The sequence below is a fragment of the Pygocentrus nattereri genome, chromosome 17 (assembly GCF_015220715.1).
Source record: "Pygocentrus nattereri isolate fPygNat1 chromosome 17, fPygNat1.pri, whole genome shotgun sequence".
Classification (NCBI taxonomy): Eukaryota; Metazoa; Chordata; class Actinopteri; order Characiformes; family Serrasalmidae; genus Pygocentrus; species Pygocentrus nattereri.
This window is the reverse complement of record NC_051227.1, coordinates 40,715,978-40,732,563: the sequence shown is the minus strand read 5'-3', so window position 1 is coordinate 40,732,563 and position 16,586 is coordinate 40,715,978. Positions and strand designations below refer to the sequence as shown.

General features: G+C 43.3%; 1 protein-coding gene across 3 annotated transcripts in view; it reads right to left on the bottom strand.

Annotated features, from left to right (window-relative positions):
* numbl (NUMB like endocytic adaptor protein) overlaps window positions 1–16,586 on the bottom strand; it is a 77,771-nt gene that overhangs the window by 32,046 nt on the left and 29,139 nt on the right. Inside the window, exon 1 of one of the 3 annotated variants that reach the window (XM_017723122.2) lies at window positions 6,868–7,245. The exons of the other annotated variants lie outside the window; for them this stretch is intronic. Coding sequence (XP_017578611.1) covers window positions 6,868–6,908 — 41 coding nt within the window. The 5' untranslated portion in view covers window positions 6,909–7,245. Of the gene's footprint in view, window positions 1–6,867; window positions 7,246–16,586 lie in introns of those variants that run through there. 3 annotated transcript variants of the gene reach the window in all.

The window sequence follows — 16,586 nt, the reverse complement described above, 5'->3', positions numbered from 1 at the left end:
ACTATCGACAGGCACCGAGAAGGTTCTGGCAAACCGTCAGGCACCTCAGGAGAGGAAAGCGGTTCCCGACCAACACTGTATACAGTGGGGCTGGGGGGCTGCTGACTTCGACTGGGGACGTCATTTGATGGTGGAAGGAATACTTCAAGGATCTTCTCAATCCCACCAATGATCCTTCCCTAGAGGAGGCAGAGCTTGCAGACCCGAGCGAGGGTCCGTCCATCACTCAGGCTGAGGTTGCCAAGGTGGTCGGAAAACTCTTTGGCTCTTGCCTCTGCAATATTGCGTGGACATCTGGGGCGGTCCCCCTGGAATGGCAGACCGGGGTGGTGGTCCCTCTTTTTAAGAAAGGGGACCGGGGGGGTCGTTCCAACTATCGGGGGATCACATTTCTCAGCCTACCCGGTAAGGTCTAGCAGTGGTACTGGAGAAGAGAGTCCGACCGATAGTCGAATCTCAGCTACAAGAGGAACAATGCGGGTTTCGCCCAGGTTGTGGAACACTGGACCAGCCTTTTATCCTCACCAGGGTCCTGGAGGGTGCGTGGGAGTTCGCCCAACCAGTCTACAGGTGTTTCGTGGATTTGGAGAAGTCATTCTCCTTTTGCATTAGCGTCGGATGCATCAGCATGGGATGGTACTCAAGTTCAAGGCACTAGGATTGGTCTGGATGGAAAAACTGGATCATTCCTACACATCCGTACCAATAGATGTGGAAGGAATGCTGTGTTTGTATGTATGAGAGAGTGAGCAGGAGAGAGAGAGGGAGAGAGAGGGAGAGAGAGACAGAGAGAGAGGGGGAGAGAGAGAGAGAGAGAGAGAGAGAGAGAGAGAGAGAGAGTGAGGGAGGGAGGGAGAGAGAGAGAGGGAGGGAGAGAGAGAGAGAGAGGGGGGGGAGCTCAGAACAGTAAGAGATTGTAAATAAGGGAGATTAGGTCAGAGAGGTTGATGTAAATAAGCAGAGTAACTCTTCACGTCCTGCGCTCTCAGCTGCGCCACAGGCTCCGACTGCGCCTGCGCTGCGCTGATGAACGCTGGCACTGTGGGTAATGGAGGCTTTAAGCGGCTTGGCATGAGCAGAGTCGTCGATTAACGCGCTCTAACCTCCGAGCCTGAAACTGCCCGAGAGGAGAGGAGAGCGAGAAGGCGCCGGGAGACAGTCCGCGGAGAGAGCCCGACCTGCGGCCTCCTGGCGTTTTAACAGCGGTCAGTTCCTCCCTGAAGAGGAACGAGAGGGGCGCTCTGGCGCGCGAGCGTGACCCACATTCAGGGGCTTCCGAGTAAACAGTTCAGACCCAACTGGCTTAAAGGAACAGCCTGACGAAAACATCTAAACCCGCACGACTTCCTCTTTAACGCCCGAGCAGCGCCGAGCTGGCACGGGTAACGCTGTGGTGTAGCTACGAGGCTAATGCCGCTAACAAGCAACAGACGTTTATAAAACAACCGCGCAAACCGCACATCCACAGCTATACATATACAGCTATACATCCACAGCTATACATCCACAGCTATACATCCACAGCTATACATATACAGCTATACATCCACAGCTATACATATACAGCTATACATCCACAGCTATACATATACAGCTATACATCCACAGCTATACATATACAGCTATACATCCACAGCTATACATATACAGCTATACATACACAGCTATACATACACATCTATACATATACAGCTATACATCCACAGCTATACATCCACAGCTATACATCCACAGCTATACATCCACAGCTATACATACACAGCTATACATCCACAGCTATACATATACAGCTATACATACACAGCTATACATCCAGCTATACATACACAGCTATACATATACAGCTATACATCCACAGCTATACATCCACAGCTATACATACAGCTATACATCCACAGCTATACATCCACAGCTATACATACACAGCTATACATACACAGCTATACATCCACAGCTATACATACACAGCTATACATACACATCTATACATACACAGCTATACATACACATCTATACATCCACAGCTATACATCCACAGCTACACATATACAGCTATACATCCACAGCTATACATATACAGCTATACATCCACAGCTATACATCCACAGCTATACATACACAGCTATACATCCACAGCTATACATATACAGTATACATATACAGCTATACATATACAGTATACATATACAGCTATACATATACAGCTATACATACACAGCTATACATCCAGCTATACATACACAGCTATACATACACAGCTATACATATACAGCTATACATCCACAGCTATACATATACAGCTATACATCCACAGCTATACATCCACAGCTATACATACAGCTATACATACACAGCTATACATCCACAGCTATACATACACAGCTATACATCCACAGCTATACATATACAGCTATACATATACAGCTATACAGCTATACATACACAGCTATACATATTCAGTTATAGATATTCAGCTATAGAGATACAGTTATAGATGTAATTATAGATATAGTTATAGATATTCAGTTATAGATATTCAGTGGCTGGACAGCTGCATACAGTTGCACGAGTACTGCGCTGCGAGTGTTCCGTGTAACTGTCACGCCAAGGCGAGTAAACGGCGTAACCACACCTGGATTAGCACTAGAGAAACGTGCAAGGCGTGTTCGCCGAGAGCCGCGGACGCAGTCAGTAGAGTATAGTCAGTTTAGTATAGTGTACTATATAATATATACTATACTATATAATATAGTAGCCCAGCATCGTTTTGTGTGATGATTGTTTCTTTAAACCTACACGGCACACATTTCTACACAGCTGCGCAAAAGCTTTACAGCTTACTACACACCATTTTCTCAGGAGCCTAAAACTCCTGCCCAGTGTATTTACTGGACTCTCCTCACAGCAGGTCAGTATCATTTGTACTTACAGTATCTGGTTTGGCTAAAGCTTCGTGATGTAAAATCAAAGGTGCTGCTGTTGGAGTTTAACAAACCCTTGTGACATTCTTGTGAGTTTTTCTGTATTTTTTTGTTTATTTGCATTTATTCCAATCACATCCAGTGAAATTCCAAGATGTTTTTACAAGCGCAAGCGGAATTACTGCTAAGACAAATGGTTTTAAATACTGTGCTAATGTGTGGGTGCTCATAAATATATACGCACATACATGTGGTAAGAATATAAGTAATTACGCTCTGAAATGTACTGCAAATGTTTTAGCTACCTGAGGCTATAATGTGCCATAATGTGACTCAGAGCTGCTGGAACACGCGAATCAGATCTTTTTAAAGCCGATCTGAGCCACTTTCATATGTGGTCCTAGATCCGATATGTATCTGATTTATGGCTGTGCAACCTTAACGGGAACGCTCAGATTGGACTTCACGTGCGTTTGCACATCATTCAGCATTTCTACGGGAAAAACGAAAAAGCCTGTAAACGGTGGAAAAGCAACACATCTCCCCTTTTCCGCCTTCGTCTCGCTCTAATAGTGGACAGCTGGAAATCCGATTCGAGCAATGAGGCTTGTAATGTGAACACAGCTGAGCGGTAGAAAGGATCTAAAAATCTAAATAAAAAACATTGATCCCATTTTTTCCCTGCTGATACCAACAGCATACATACATCATCCCTAAGCAGGCAAGAGGAAACTGTGTGTAATTCTGGGGTTGATCTGGGGCTGACCACTCCCTCTCCTCCATTCACTGACCACACAACATGCATATTTAGATAAACACAAGCTGCTCTGTTTCCTCTGCTGTGCACTGCACGCGAAACGGGGTCACTCAAGATATTTGCTGCGCTATGACGGGTCCTCTCTAACACCACTAACCACCAGTCGTACACAGAGGAGCACAAAGTCTTCCCTGACTAGCACATGTCAATATGCGGGTCAGGAAGGGTTTGCAGTAGCCATGACCAGTGAATCGGTTGACCGAATCTGAGTCTGCAGTGCTGTCAGAACGTCAGACATTTAGGAGGAGTGACTGTGAGTATGTATGTCAGGAAAGGCGCTAGCTAGAAGCTCTGATACGGAGAGACAGCTGAGTCAGAGGCTGGAGAATGTAGGAGGGGTCCTGCCTCGAGCCCTGACTCACCCAGTACTGTCCTAGCTCAATATTCTGCAGCTCTCATTCAGAACTCTCCTCCTGGACAGTTTCTCTGTAGTTTTGTAAGCTTACTTGCAATTTTGGGTGACATTGTGTGGAACGCAAAAAGCCGGGAGGGTCCCAAGAGAGTTAATTAAGGTCGTGGGCCTAATCACACGACATGACTGCTCTGAGCCCTGAAGGGTGGATACGTGCTGATGTAACCCGTGTCCTGAGATTAGCACTACAGAGTTCACCTCAAATCAGCTGGATCCTGATCCTGATGGATTCTGTCTTCAAAGTCTCCCACAAAACACGGGAGAGCAGAAATACATCAACGTAGCACCCCCCCCCCCCCCACCACCCCCCCACTCCCCACCACCCAGGCAATAAGAAAAAGAAACTAAAACGAGCTGAATTAATCATTAGTTATAAACATGGTAATAAATAAAGCAGCAAGTGTCAGTTGATCTCTTTAACATTTGGAGCTGGTGCTGGAACCAATCACTGTCAAAATGCTTGCGTATTTTCTTCACTTGGTGGAAAGAGCCAACACAGGCGGTGTTCTGCTGAAATGGAAAACATCAAGCTTGACACTACGCTATTCATCACAGGCGCACCAGAGTACTGGCCTCTAAAAATTTCAGACATGAATTCCAAATCGAGTCTTCCAATTCCAGCACTAAGTGAGCAGTGCAAATTGCAAAACACTCCCTTGCAACATCTGCTGGACTCAGAAATGTCAACCACTGCCCATGACATTCTCAACACGCCCAATAAAACAAGAACAAGCCTCGAGGCTGCTGTAAACTGTCACAAGCTGATGCGCCGTAAAATGTTTGTGACTTACACACACAACTGCAGAGTTGCTCCATCTGTATGAAGGACTCCTAGGCTGTTTGCTCATTAAGAGGAGAGCAAACTGCTGTCAAACTTTGCTGGCAGGCTAGCTTGTGGGCATCTAGTCTCTTGGGTCCAGATATGATCTATTAACAAGAACATCTGGGGGCCACCATGAGAAATCTTGGGCTAGGTATGGTCGGAACCTTGAATTCAACTTATTAGTGTGGGACTAAAATGGAGTGTGAAAGTTCTACACCAGTGCAAAGCATTGTGAAGAGCTCAAAGTAGTGGGGGCGCACTCGTCAACACTGACTAACACACAACAAGCTGGCCATTAGTCCATTCAGTGTGGCTGAAAATTCCCCCAGAACATTATAATTAAGCATTTGTCTTATGTGCACAGAGAAAACAGCACATGTAGTAAAAAAAAACTCTTGTGAGGGAAAAACAGCTGTTAGCTAGCTATAGCTTTTCTCTAGCTGGCTTGTTATTACTCGTATTATTGACTATACCTCTTCTTCGTCTTTCGGCTGCTCCCTTTAGGGGTCGCCACAGCGGATCATCTGCCTCCATCCTGCCCTATCCCCTGCCTCCTCTACTTTCACACCAACCATCTCCATGTCCACCTTCACTACATCCATAATCCTTCTCTGAGGTCTGCCTCTTCTCCTTCTACCCGGCAACACCACAGGCGTTAAACTAGTACGGGCCACACAAATTCAGGTGCAGGTTTTCAGAAGAGCTGCACTCTTGTTTTTTGCCACAATCCAGCACCAAAAGTTTACCAAGTTATCCCCAGATGTTATGCGGTCACATCTTGCCTCCCTGAAACTAGTCGGCACCTACTTTTCTCCTGTTGTGAAAAATCTTGAAGATCTATGTAACTATAAAATTACAAAATAAATGAATGTAATGTAGTAATAGAGGTTCTCAAATGTGACTCCCTTCCAAACCAATCATTTTAATACAGTCTGACTTTTATATATATTACAACCCTTCTATGAACAGGACTTTCTTGTCGGGCTATTGGGTCTCATTGAAATTATTCTCTGATAACAGGACGCACACAGTTGGGATATAGATATAGAATACAGACTCAACATAAAGCCCTGCAGTGTATTGAGGTCGCCAATCGGGTCATCAACGGTACAGGACAAAAGAATCCTCCAGGACCTGTATACCTCGCTCCACACCCCACTCCAAAGGCCAAAACGGTGTTCATCAGTTAAACGATTAACTGACAAATATCGGACATGATGCCCAGGTCCAGTGTGTCTGTATGTGTGTGTTTTATTCAGTTGACTGAAAAGGAAATGGTGCTGAGAGGCTCAGTAAACAGTCAGCAGCTTGGCCAATAAGAATGAGCTAATCCGGCGATTTGGTATATCAATTTAGCCATTAATCAGCACCATATGGGCTTGGAGGACGATACAGCTGTTATAGCTAATGCTATTAACAGGACAGACAGGAGCACATCGAATAAGCCTGGTAGCTAATCAGTTTTCCCTCTGTGATAGGGTAGTAGGGGCTGCTTAATTTTACCACAGTGGTAACCAATCCAGCTCCTAGATTCCAGTTCTTTGCAAATGTTTGCATTTTCCCAGCTCTTAATACACCCAGTTCAAGATCTAGTTAACCAGCCTTTCCCAAATTAGAGTGGGAGTATTAAAGCAGAGAGAACATCTGCAGGTCTGGAGTAAACTTTTTAAGGGGCTAATTATGGGATCCATGGAGTGATGCCACAGAAGAACCTTGCAAGTGCAAAGAATCTTTTTAAAAGTTTAAAAACCTCCACATAATGTCCTAACTGTGCATCCAAGCCAGGAACCATTTCCAAAACCAAAACAAGGACCAGGACTGGGAAGCAGTGCTTTAGAAAAAGCTTGCAAAAAGCCATGGAAGTTACGGTCTGTGTTTGGAGCAGATCACTCACCTTCCCTCCCCTGCCTCTTCCATGTCACTGTTGAAACTCATTCCAGAGAGCTGGTACAGTTACCCAGATGGGTGAAAAGGCAAAGCTGGACTGTCCCGAAAGCACGACGGGCGCAAGAGCCGGAGAGTCAAAGGCAAAATCGACGTCTGCAGATCGGCTACTGAGTCCGAAAGACAGGAGCAACTGTAGAGACACTGCTAGGTCCAAAAGATGGAGGCAACCACACCTCTTCTTGAAGGATTAAGTTTGAGGAGGCGGTAAAGACTCCCGCACTCCACCTCATCACCACAAGCACCCTCGCCCACGAACGCCTGGCCAAGCTGCCTCAGAGGAACAGATCAATTCATTCGTCTCTATGAGCAGTGAGCTAGAGAGAGTGTGGAAGAGCAGGGGGAGAGCGAGTGACTGAGCGAGAGAGACAGAACAGACAGAGCGAGGGAGGAGTGTGGAGGTGATTAGGCTGGGGACAGTAATGACACACTTTTCATTCGCCCATCTGTGGTGCTGGTCGTCTGTTCTGTGTGGTTATGTCTCCCTCTGTTCAATCTGGCTGTGCCCAGCACTCACCTTGGCATCAGCCTTTATTCACTAAGCAATTTAGACCAAAATCAAAACACAGGACAAAGCCTGCGTTTCCCTTATCCTCCTTTGCACAGCTGTAGCAAAACACCCAGAAAGCTCGCCTGAGACATTTATCATGCTGGATGAGGTCAGTGATTAGGAACAGGGCCAGTGCATGAACGACTCAAAATGTTGCCTGGGAACGATTATGACAGAACGGACAGCCAAACAAACGCTGATTCGTCCGCTGCTCTCGTGCAGACAGATTAGCCCGGTCGCTTACTGTGGCTACAGCGTGGGCACGGCATCAATAAGCCTATTAACGGTTTAGTTACACGGAAAAAAGAATGCAATAAATGGGTGAGAAAACTACATCCTGGTCATGGTTGACATCATATAACAAAAACCTCTTCTCCTCATCATGTAGTTGGAAGGAAGCTGCTTCCACCCTCAGCGGCCAAACTGTTCATCAAAACTAGAGCTGTCACTTTTCATTACATAAGTATTTTGTTGGTTCACTGAGTAATAAAATTGGGTTTAAATCAACTGTAACACAGTGTAGAGCAAAGATTCCAAGATGAGAAAGATAAAAATAAAAGTCTTCAGAAATACAAAGGTTGGAATAGTCCAGGTCAAATAACATGTTTTGCATGTTAAGTGAACATGAGTTAACACATCATCTACAAGAAACTAATTAAAATATGGCATTTTTTCTGCAACTTTTAGTGAAAATTTCTATTTATTTGCAATATTTTGTCTTTTGTATAGGCCATGTTTATGTTCTCATTGTTAAATTCAGCAAATAAACAGTAATTGTGCATTAAATGTGCACAAATTCTCTCTAGAGGATGATGTTTAACTTCACTTACAAAATCAACACAACACATAATGTAACCACAGGAATCGGCTCAAATCTGAGAGAAGAACCATTTCTGAAGCTCTACCTCCTTCCAATCTAACATCTGGTAAATCTGCATCTCTAACTTCTGTTTCCCATGACAAAGTTTTTGCACCTCACCAATAAAACCCCAAGCCCTTCTGGGTCCTCGGTCCTCTCTTAGTCTTACCTCTGATCTCCAAAGTGGAGAACGGCCTTGTAGCTCAAAGCAGAAGCCGTTGTTACTGCAGGTCTCAGACTTCTCTCCCTCATCCAGGTATATAGTATCTGCCCATACTACATTCATCCTGAGGGTGGGAAGGTCCAAACCAGCTCTAGGCAGGTTCTACAGCAGTATTTATTACAGAAATCTCTGCTTTATATGTACCCTGAGTACAAGTGCTAAGACAATGCTAATCTGTGCTAGCACTTCTATGGCATTTTCAATGTTTAGCTAAGCTGAACACCAAGAACACAGTTTAATATATGGGCCAGATCTAATCAATCACAGACATTAGAAGCATCTGAAACGTATAATAGTGGCGTAGTCTTTACTTTGTAGGTGGCAATTTTACAGTGAAGCCTAACTTTGAATATTACTGGAGGAGCCTGTTAGCCTGTCTGCTGAGCTGTTCAGGCTTGACAAAACATTTTACTTCATATCCACTTTTACTTCATATACATACACGCTGGAACATTTCATTTGACTACATATTAAAAAATTGTAACTATAAACAAATTCATAAGAATCTGCTAGTGTGGGTTTCCTCTATTTCAGTCATGCACATAAGAGCAACTTAAATACTAACAGCACCCCCTCATGGAGAATCTGCACATTGCTTTTAATTGAAAATGTAAATTTTAATTGCTTCTTTTTAAATATTAACTGATTTTTTCATCTATTTTAATCAGGTTATTTATTCCTTAAGAACTTTCAGATTTGGAGAATTCTGAAGCAGCTTTTATACAGCAGGTTTTTTGGGAGGATGTCCTACCAGTTGAAAAGTGGCCAGACAGACTGGTGTAGGCTCCACCCGGCAGAGGATTGATCGTGCTGCGTTAATTGAACCCGTCCCAATTTCTCCTGACCTAAATGCGAGCCCACCAGCAGAGATGCTTCAGCGTATTCACATGGACGTTTAACCAGACTAACTGTGCCCTCTGTGCCACGTGGTAATGTTGCCTGAAGGTATTGACCAGATGGGTTCCTGGCAACACACACACACTCACACACACACACATGCTGACAGGTCTGTCACTTCAATAAAAAGTGATTGCCATGTTTTTTGCTGTGTCCACAGCAGGGAGGAAATATTCCCAATGTCACAGTTAAGCAAGGAAAAAAGTCTCATACACATCCAGCTGAAGAGCTGCAACACAGAGGCACAGTGTGACATCATTCCATAAGAAAGACTGGTCCAAACCAAACAGTGGATGGATGTTGTGAGAAAAACTTCTGCCCGCTGTGGCTGTGATGTAATTTCCTCTAGCATCCCACAAATCGAGGGTAAAAACTTGCTTCATAATTGTGTTTTCTCTGCTAAGACCAGCTCACGCATACATAATGCGTGTAAAAACATTCTCCGGCTTCGATTTTGTATAAAATAATTCTATACATAAATAAAACCTCTTGATACCGCAGAGCCAAAGCAGGAAACTTTTCTTCAATCTGATATTTACAGGAATCCCAATAGTTTGTTTACAAATGCAACACTTAAAGGGGTATTCCAGCCTAAAATTAAGTTTAATATGGTTTTTGGTATTTAATGCAGTATTCTGTACGGCGCTGCATCCCTCAACCTCAGTTTGACAGAATTCACAACTTTGTACCCATTTAAGTTTTCATCCATCAATACTTGCACACTATAATACCCAGCATGCATTATGCAATCCCGATACAATAATTGGGCATCCCCCCACAGCCCCATCTCCCCACCCCCAAGGGAAATAATATAGGAAGATAACAAAAAGGAAGACCCAGCTCAATGTTTAGGTCTCAAATGCAAAATCAACATTATACTGATGAAGATATGACAACAGTAGACAATTCACTTCTTTCCTCGGAACATGTCCTTCATCAAGTTTTGACTGGGTTCTCTTTGAATACTCTTTCAATGCACTCATTTGCTAGAAAGTTAGAAGCACAAGAGACATTACAAAATATTCTTCTATGTGTTGCATGCAGTTACATATGTCTACCAGAGAGGTCTCCAAATCCCCAAAATTTACATAGTGTAACTTTACATATGGTATTTTTTGCACATTTCTGTATACTTGCAATATATGTTTACATATTTGCACAGGCCACACTTTTTTTTTTTTTATGACAGATCTTGAGCATTTCTAGCATTACTGTAAGCTATCTAGCTTCCTTATGCATTTATCAGCTGTCAAGGAAATCTAAAAGATTTAAAACAGCCCATCTTCACGTATCTGCCATAAACTGCGTGTAGTTATTCCCCCACCATCAAGATACGTCATCAGAAGGGGGTTTTTCCTTGTCTATAAACCAGGCAATCTCACCTCACAAAGATCTAGAGTGGCACAACTACAGGTGGCAAATAGGCCAAGTAAAAATAGTTGCATTGTTCATTTTGGCTGGAGCGTCCCCTTAATAAAGGGTTAACAGCTAAACATTCATGCTAAATGGACTTAAAATGCCAAAAAGTAACATTTGCTAATTAATCAACAGATTGTTTCACGTTTTGCTGATAAAGCCGTGGCTAGTTAATACAGCAAATTTGCATACATTCAACTTCAAAGGTGTTAAAGACACAGCGAGGGGTCCGTTTGGATCAGTGTGAGCGAGAGATGATCAGAGAGGGAACGGAACGGAGGAACGCAGCCCATATTCTCCAGACTGAATCCGTCAGTTGTAGCAGTAGCAAAATGAAGGCTAAAAAGGCAAGAAATGGATTCTTAAAGCTAAACAGACAGAGACCTTCGTTTAAATAATCACATCTCGCTATAATCATACACAACATCACAGTTAGTTCTGACCTCAGTCTGACCGGATGATCACGCTTTTCAAAAAGTCGTTAAGTACAATTCCACCTTATTCATATGTAACCTAGCAAAAATGAAAACGAAATAAACTATCAGTAACAAAAAAATCCACATATTAATAATAAAAAAATATAATGACCAACAATTTCTATGGTCTTGAGTTGTTATTTCATAAAGACAAACCAACATGCTCCAAATTCCTGCCTTGCTCACTAACTTCACACTTTTTATATTTTTATACTTTTTAACTTCACACTTTTTATATTTTTATACTTTTTAACTTCACACTTTTTTCCACATCCATACCAATATCCAAACACTACTACACATGCGAGCATTTCTGCCATTTGGATTAATGAAACTGGGCCTTCGTTTTCATACTCAGAGACCCAATAAGGATATTGCAAATTATATGTAAACTACAATGAGTTAAATTACATATAAATTGCTTAAAATCTACAAGATATGTTTCATATACAGGCCGTTCTGTTTAATTATGTTATGTCATAATGTAATAATGGTGCCATCTGCTTTGAATATCTAAACAGAGCATCCATTTATCATGCGGTTTCTTGCACAGCCGTGTTGTCAGTGAGGAGGGAACACTTCCATTCCCAACAGCTCCCCTCTATGGTCACAGGCCTGCATTCAGCCCTGTGACCATAGAGGGGAGCTGCAGGCCTGTGCTGACACACACAGCTCTGCCTGCCCGATTTTCAGAGCCTCCAGGCGGCAGCCTGACCAGCCCATCTGACACTGGAGCTCTGAAGGCAGCCAGGCTGGAGCTGTGAGTGCTTCTGCTGCTTCTGAGGTCCTTTCCCTTTTTCTCTCCTACGCTTAGGGATTGCTTTTTCAGCAGTGATACAGGTGCAGGCAGCCTAATAAATTCATTAGTTCATTCAGAACATCTTCATTTTTAGTAAAAATAAAAACAACAGCAAAAAAACAACACAGCTGTGGTCATTAACAAAGCCAACGGAACTCTTTATGGGTTAAACAATATACAACTATACAGAATCCTCGGACTGAATTATGATTAGGGGTGTGACGATTAATCGACTTACTCGACCACCAAAGCAGTTGGCGACGTCATTATGCATCTTTCTCGCTCACTAGAAACGGTTTGACATTACCGCTCAGCTAACAGCAGCGCGACGCAGCCTCAGGAACAAAATCCTCCAAAGTGTGTGAGCTATACTTTGATATACTTTGTCAGTTGTACTCTGTAAAGCCGAGCTCAGCTGCCACTGGAGCATCTGGAGAGGAACTCGGCGGCTCACTGGGTGATGAAGATTCATCTCGGTACGACACACTGCGTCCCAAACCGCATACTAGCTCACTAAACAGAGTATAGAAATAGCCCATATACCACTAGAAGTGCACTCATTAGTGTACTGTGTGAAGTACAGAAGTGTGTGGTTTGGGACGCGGCGACAGTGTGTTGGTTCCAGTTAGCTAGAACCAGCACAGGCTTGGTTCCAGCTAACTGAGGCTAAAATGACAGCCGTTGTGTAAAGTGGAGTGACTGGTGTTGGAGTGAAAGCTGTTCTGTGGCGTATGAGGCAGTTAGCTGTCACTGATCCACCATCATGCTTAGCTTCTCTAAGGTTTTCCTGCCTCTGATTTGCTCCTCGTTCTGTCAGCGGCACCGATCACTGAGCCCCTCTACAATATGACGGGGTTTATTAAGCCATGTTTATTCAGACACGTCGTCATTCTGAAACACTGGCATCATTTTGAAATACCAGCATCATTATACATTATTATCGTTACAGCAACTAACCGCAGTGGTGACGGACACCTTTTACTCGCTAAACAAGGAGGGAGGAGTCAAGCCTTTCACGCGTAACAACACTGTCAGTACTCAAATAAACTGAGTAGATTGGCGCTCATGTCCCTCTCATCGGTTCAGCTCATGGACAGACACCCAACAGTAAGTAGTATTAAACTCTGTGAAGTGCAGGAAAGTGATCCTACACCAACTGGACAATAGCATTACCATAAGCTGAAATCGGATGAACAACGGCCACAGGATGCTCTGGCTTTCTGGAATCAGGTGTCACAGGTATTATATAATTATGGAAAAACATTGTTGAAAGATTTTAGGCCATTGTCAGGAGAGAGCACCGAGGCCCTCTGAGGCAGTGACTTCTTGTCGTATGTCATGGCCTCTTCCAATCTGCATCAACAACACACCCCCAAAAGATCTCACACACAGGCGTACACACCTCCCACTCCTCTGCTGCTTGGCAACCGGCTTCCATGGCAACCACTGCTATCAGAGGTTTCAGGGGTGAGGAGACTCTGACAGAACAGTACGTGCTAAAAGATGGATCTGATGCTGCTCTCTTCTCGTCTGCCTCAGGCTGCAGGCCTTTCAATCTGCTGGGCATTTGGTGACTCTTTGTTACTGAAGCCGTTTAATGGGGATTTCACAGAAAACGTTACTTGTCTTTTTTGTTGCAGCGTTTTTTGAGGCCGTGAGAGGCGTTATTGATGTGATTACTCATGCCGGCTCTATTTTGGGATTCCAAGCACAACACTGTGACGTCACTTGGAAAGACAGCCAGGCTGATATTTACAGAACGAGAGCAGAATAATCGTTCATGCTTTCCGGTTGTGCTTGCTTCCATAGATTTGGTTGTTTCTGCCTGTTGGTACATGACCGCCAATATAAATTGACCAGTTATTTCCAGCCATCCACGCTGCTGCATCACACCCATGGATGCAGGTTAGCAGAAAAGCCCACACCTACGGCTACTAAGCCAAACACCCTGATTAAGTGCTGTGAAACAGGTGGCAGTGGCCTCCCAACAAAGGACCACGCGTTACAGTGATTTCACAGCTAAGGGTGTGAGACTACAGATAGCTTCAGGTTTGACACAGTTTAGATACATTTTGCTTTTGCAATACTTCATTAAAATGTCTCAGTTCTGCCAGGTAATTATTATTATATATTTATAGAATTTATATTATTATATATTTATTATAATTTAGAATGATATAAAACGCAAGTTTGTTTAGCCCAGAAAATTGTAGGTTTTATTTTACAACAAAATATTGCAAAATTTTCTTTGTGAAAAATAGGGATTTTAGAAAGCAGTGCAATGTGACGAGGAGCGAGGGAGCGGACGCATGTGCGGAGGTAAGAGACTTTTATTGAGGCCAAATCCAAAATCAGTGTCGTAACGGTCCAGGGTCAAAGCACCAACACGGACAGAACGGGGTGCAGACATGACAAGCAACACAAACAAACAAACAAACAAACAAACAAACAAACAAACAGTTCTAACAGACCAACACAAAGACCGATACATCGAACAAAGACCGGCCAACACAAGAGGCAAACACAGGGCTTAAATACACAGGGATAACGAGGGTCAGGTGAAAACAATCAGGGGAGGAGTCACCAAACAGGGGGCAGGACTAAACCAAAACACGAACACATGGACAGGACTGGGAGGGGCCAATCATGACATGCAACTGGCCTTTAAACCATTAACATTAAGCCTCAAGTGTACCATGAAAGATGGAAAAAGAGAGACCCGTAAAAAATCCAGAGGTGATAAAGTTGATTGGCACTGTAATATTACTGTAATATTACTGTTGCACCCTTATTAATACTCACTGTCAGGCACAAAGCGAAATGGACGGTCTTCAGTGGCGTACTTCTTTTAAAATTCCCCCAGTAGAAATGTAGTCGTTAAGCAGGAAAAGCTAAAAATGATCCTATTTTCATATTAAAAACCAGGAAAAGTGATTACTCCTGCCCCATGGATGTTTCTCAAGTACATGCACTTCAGTGAAATACTGATGGATTTTACTTTGCTCAGTATTTTCAATTCATGATACTTTTACTTCTGCATTGAAGTGAGTAAAGGAATTTAGCCATTTATATTGAGTAAATTCCTGTTTGATTTCATTATGTTTTATTGGAGATAGCATCTGTACTGCTTTGAGACTGGTCACACCTTTGACTTTGGAGCTTTAGCACTTTATTTTAGATGGAAATAATCCAAAAATAGAAGAATAGAGCCTAATAATCTTCCTCTGCTTGGCTGATAGAGGCCAGATGTACTAAGTTCCACTACAGTTCTATAAGTTACTCAGTACTTAAGTAGCTGTTTGACCTGATACTTTGTACTTTTACACAAGTTGTTTTTTTTTTGAGAAGATACTTTTACTTGTGTTACTATTTTAACCCAAGTATAAATACTTTTACTATAGTATTGATTTAGGCTACTCTACCCACCTTATAGGGGCCTAGTAGCCACAGTATGGACCTTTGATGAGGAACGGCTCGGAGATGCATATTATCACAATAACAAACTTCATCACGATAACAATGAAATACCATCATGTTGCCAACCTTTGATTCATACTAATTCATATCTTTAATATCAATAAAAATGTGTGTAAAAGTAAATTCACACAGCTCAATGTAAACCTGTTATTCAGCGTGACCCAGGGGAAGGGCAGTAGAAAGTATCTGCACATGCACAGCCAACATCTTCAAAACACAGAGTGCAGAGACAATTACTGTTTTTTGCACTATGTGCAATTCGGCTCTGGTCTAATTTGTCTGACTCAGTCTGTTCTGCAGCGCTCCTAGCTATGCCCCAGCCCTGCATTAGAACGTGTGACTCAGAAATAGGGATAGAGGGGAAAAAAAGCAGGACAGGCCCACAGATGGCCCGCAGCAGGCCCGGGACTTGCCACATGGCTCCTCCTTGACAGCTCGTGGCGTCCGGCACAGGGAGCTGGGGCGGACAGCTTTGTCATGCTAATGGAGGGGGACAGCTGCTGCGGGCCACGGGGCGACGTGGTAGATGTCATTAAATGAGAGAAACACGCCAAACCCTGGTGAACCCATCGCTACAACTAAGCCCAGAAGATATCCACACCAGTGACTCATATCTGACTCCGCTTTTCCCAGATATGAAGAGGTAAAGGAGTAGCACAGCGTTGTTTCACCCTTATTTCCATTTGCCACGTCTGGATCATACGGCTCATCATCACCGACAATAACTGAAATAATTTCACAGGAAAAAAGGGAAGTGGAGTTCGGACTGGGAAAGTCTGTAACTCAAAAAAAGAAGCTGCTGGTGTTTTCAGAACAATGGACTGACCGTCACTTAATGAGACCATCTCATTAAGGGTTCAGCAGCTGAAGATTCCAATGCAATCTCAGAATCACACAGGTTTAGGTAGATATTTGATTTAAAATCAATATATTCGATATTTAATATCTGTACAGCTGAACTATTGGTCAAAA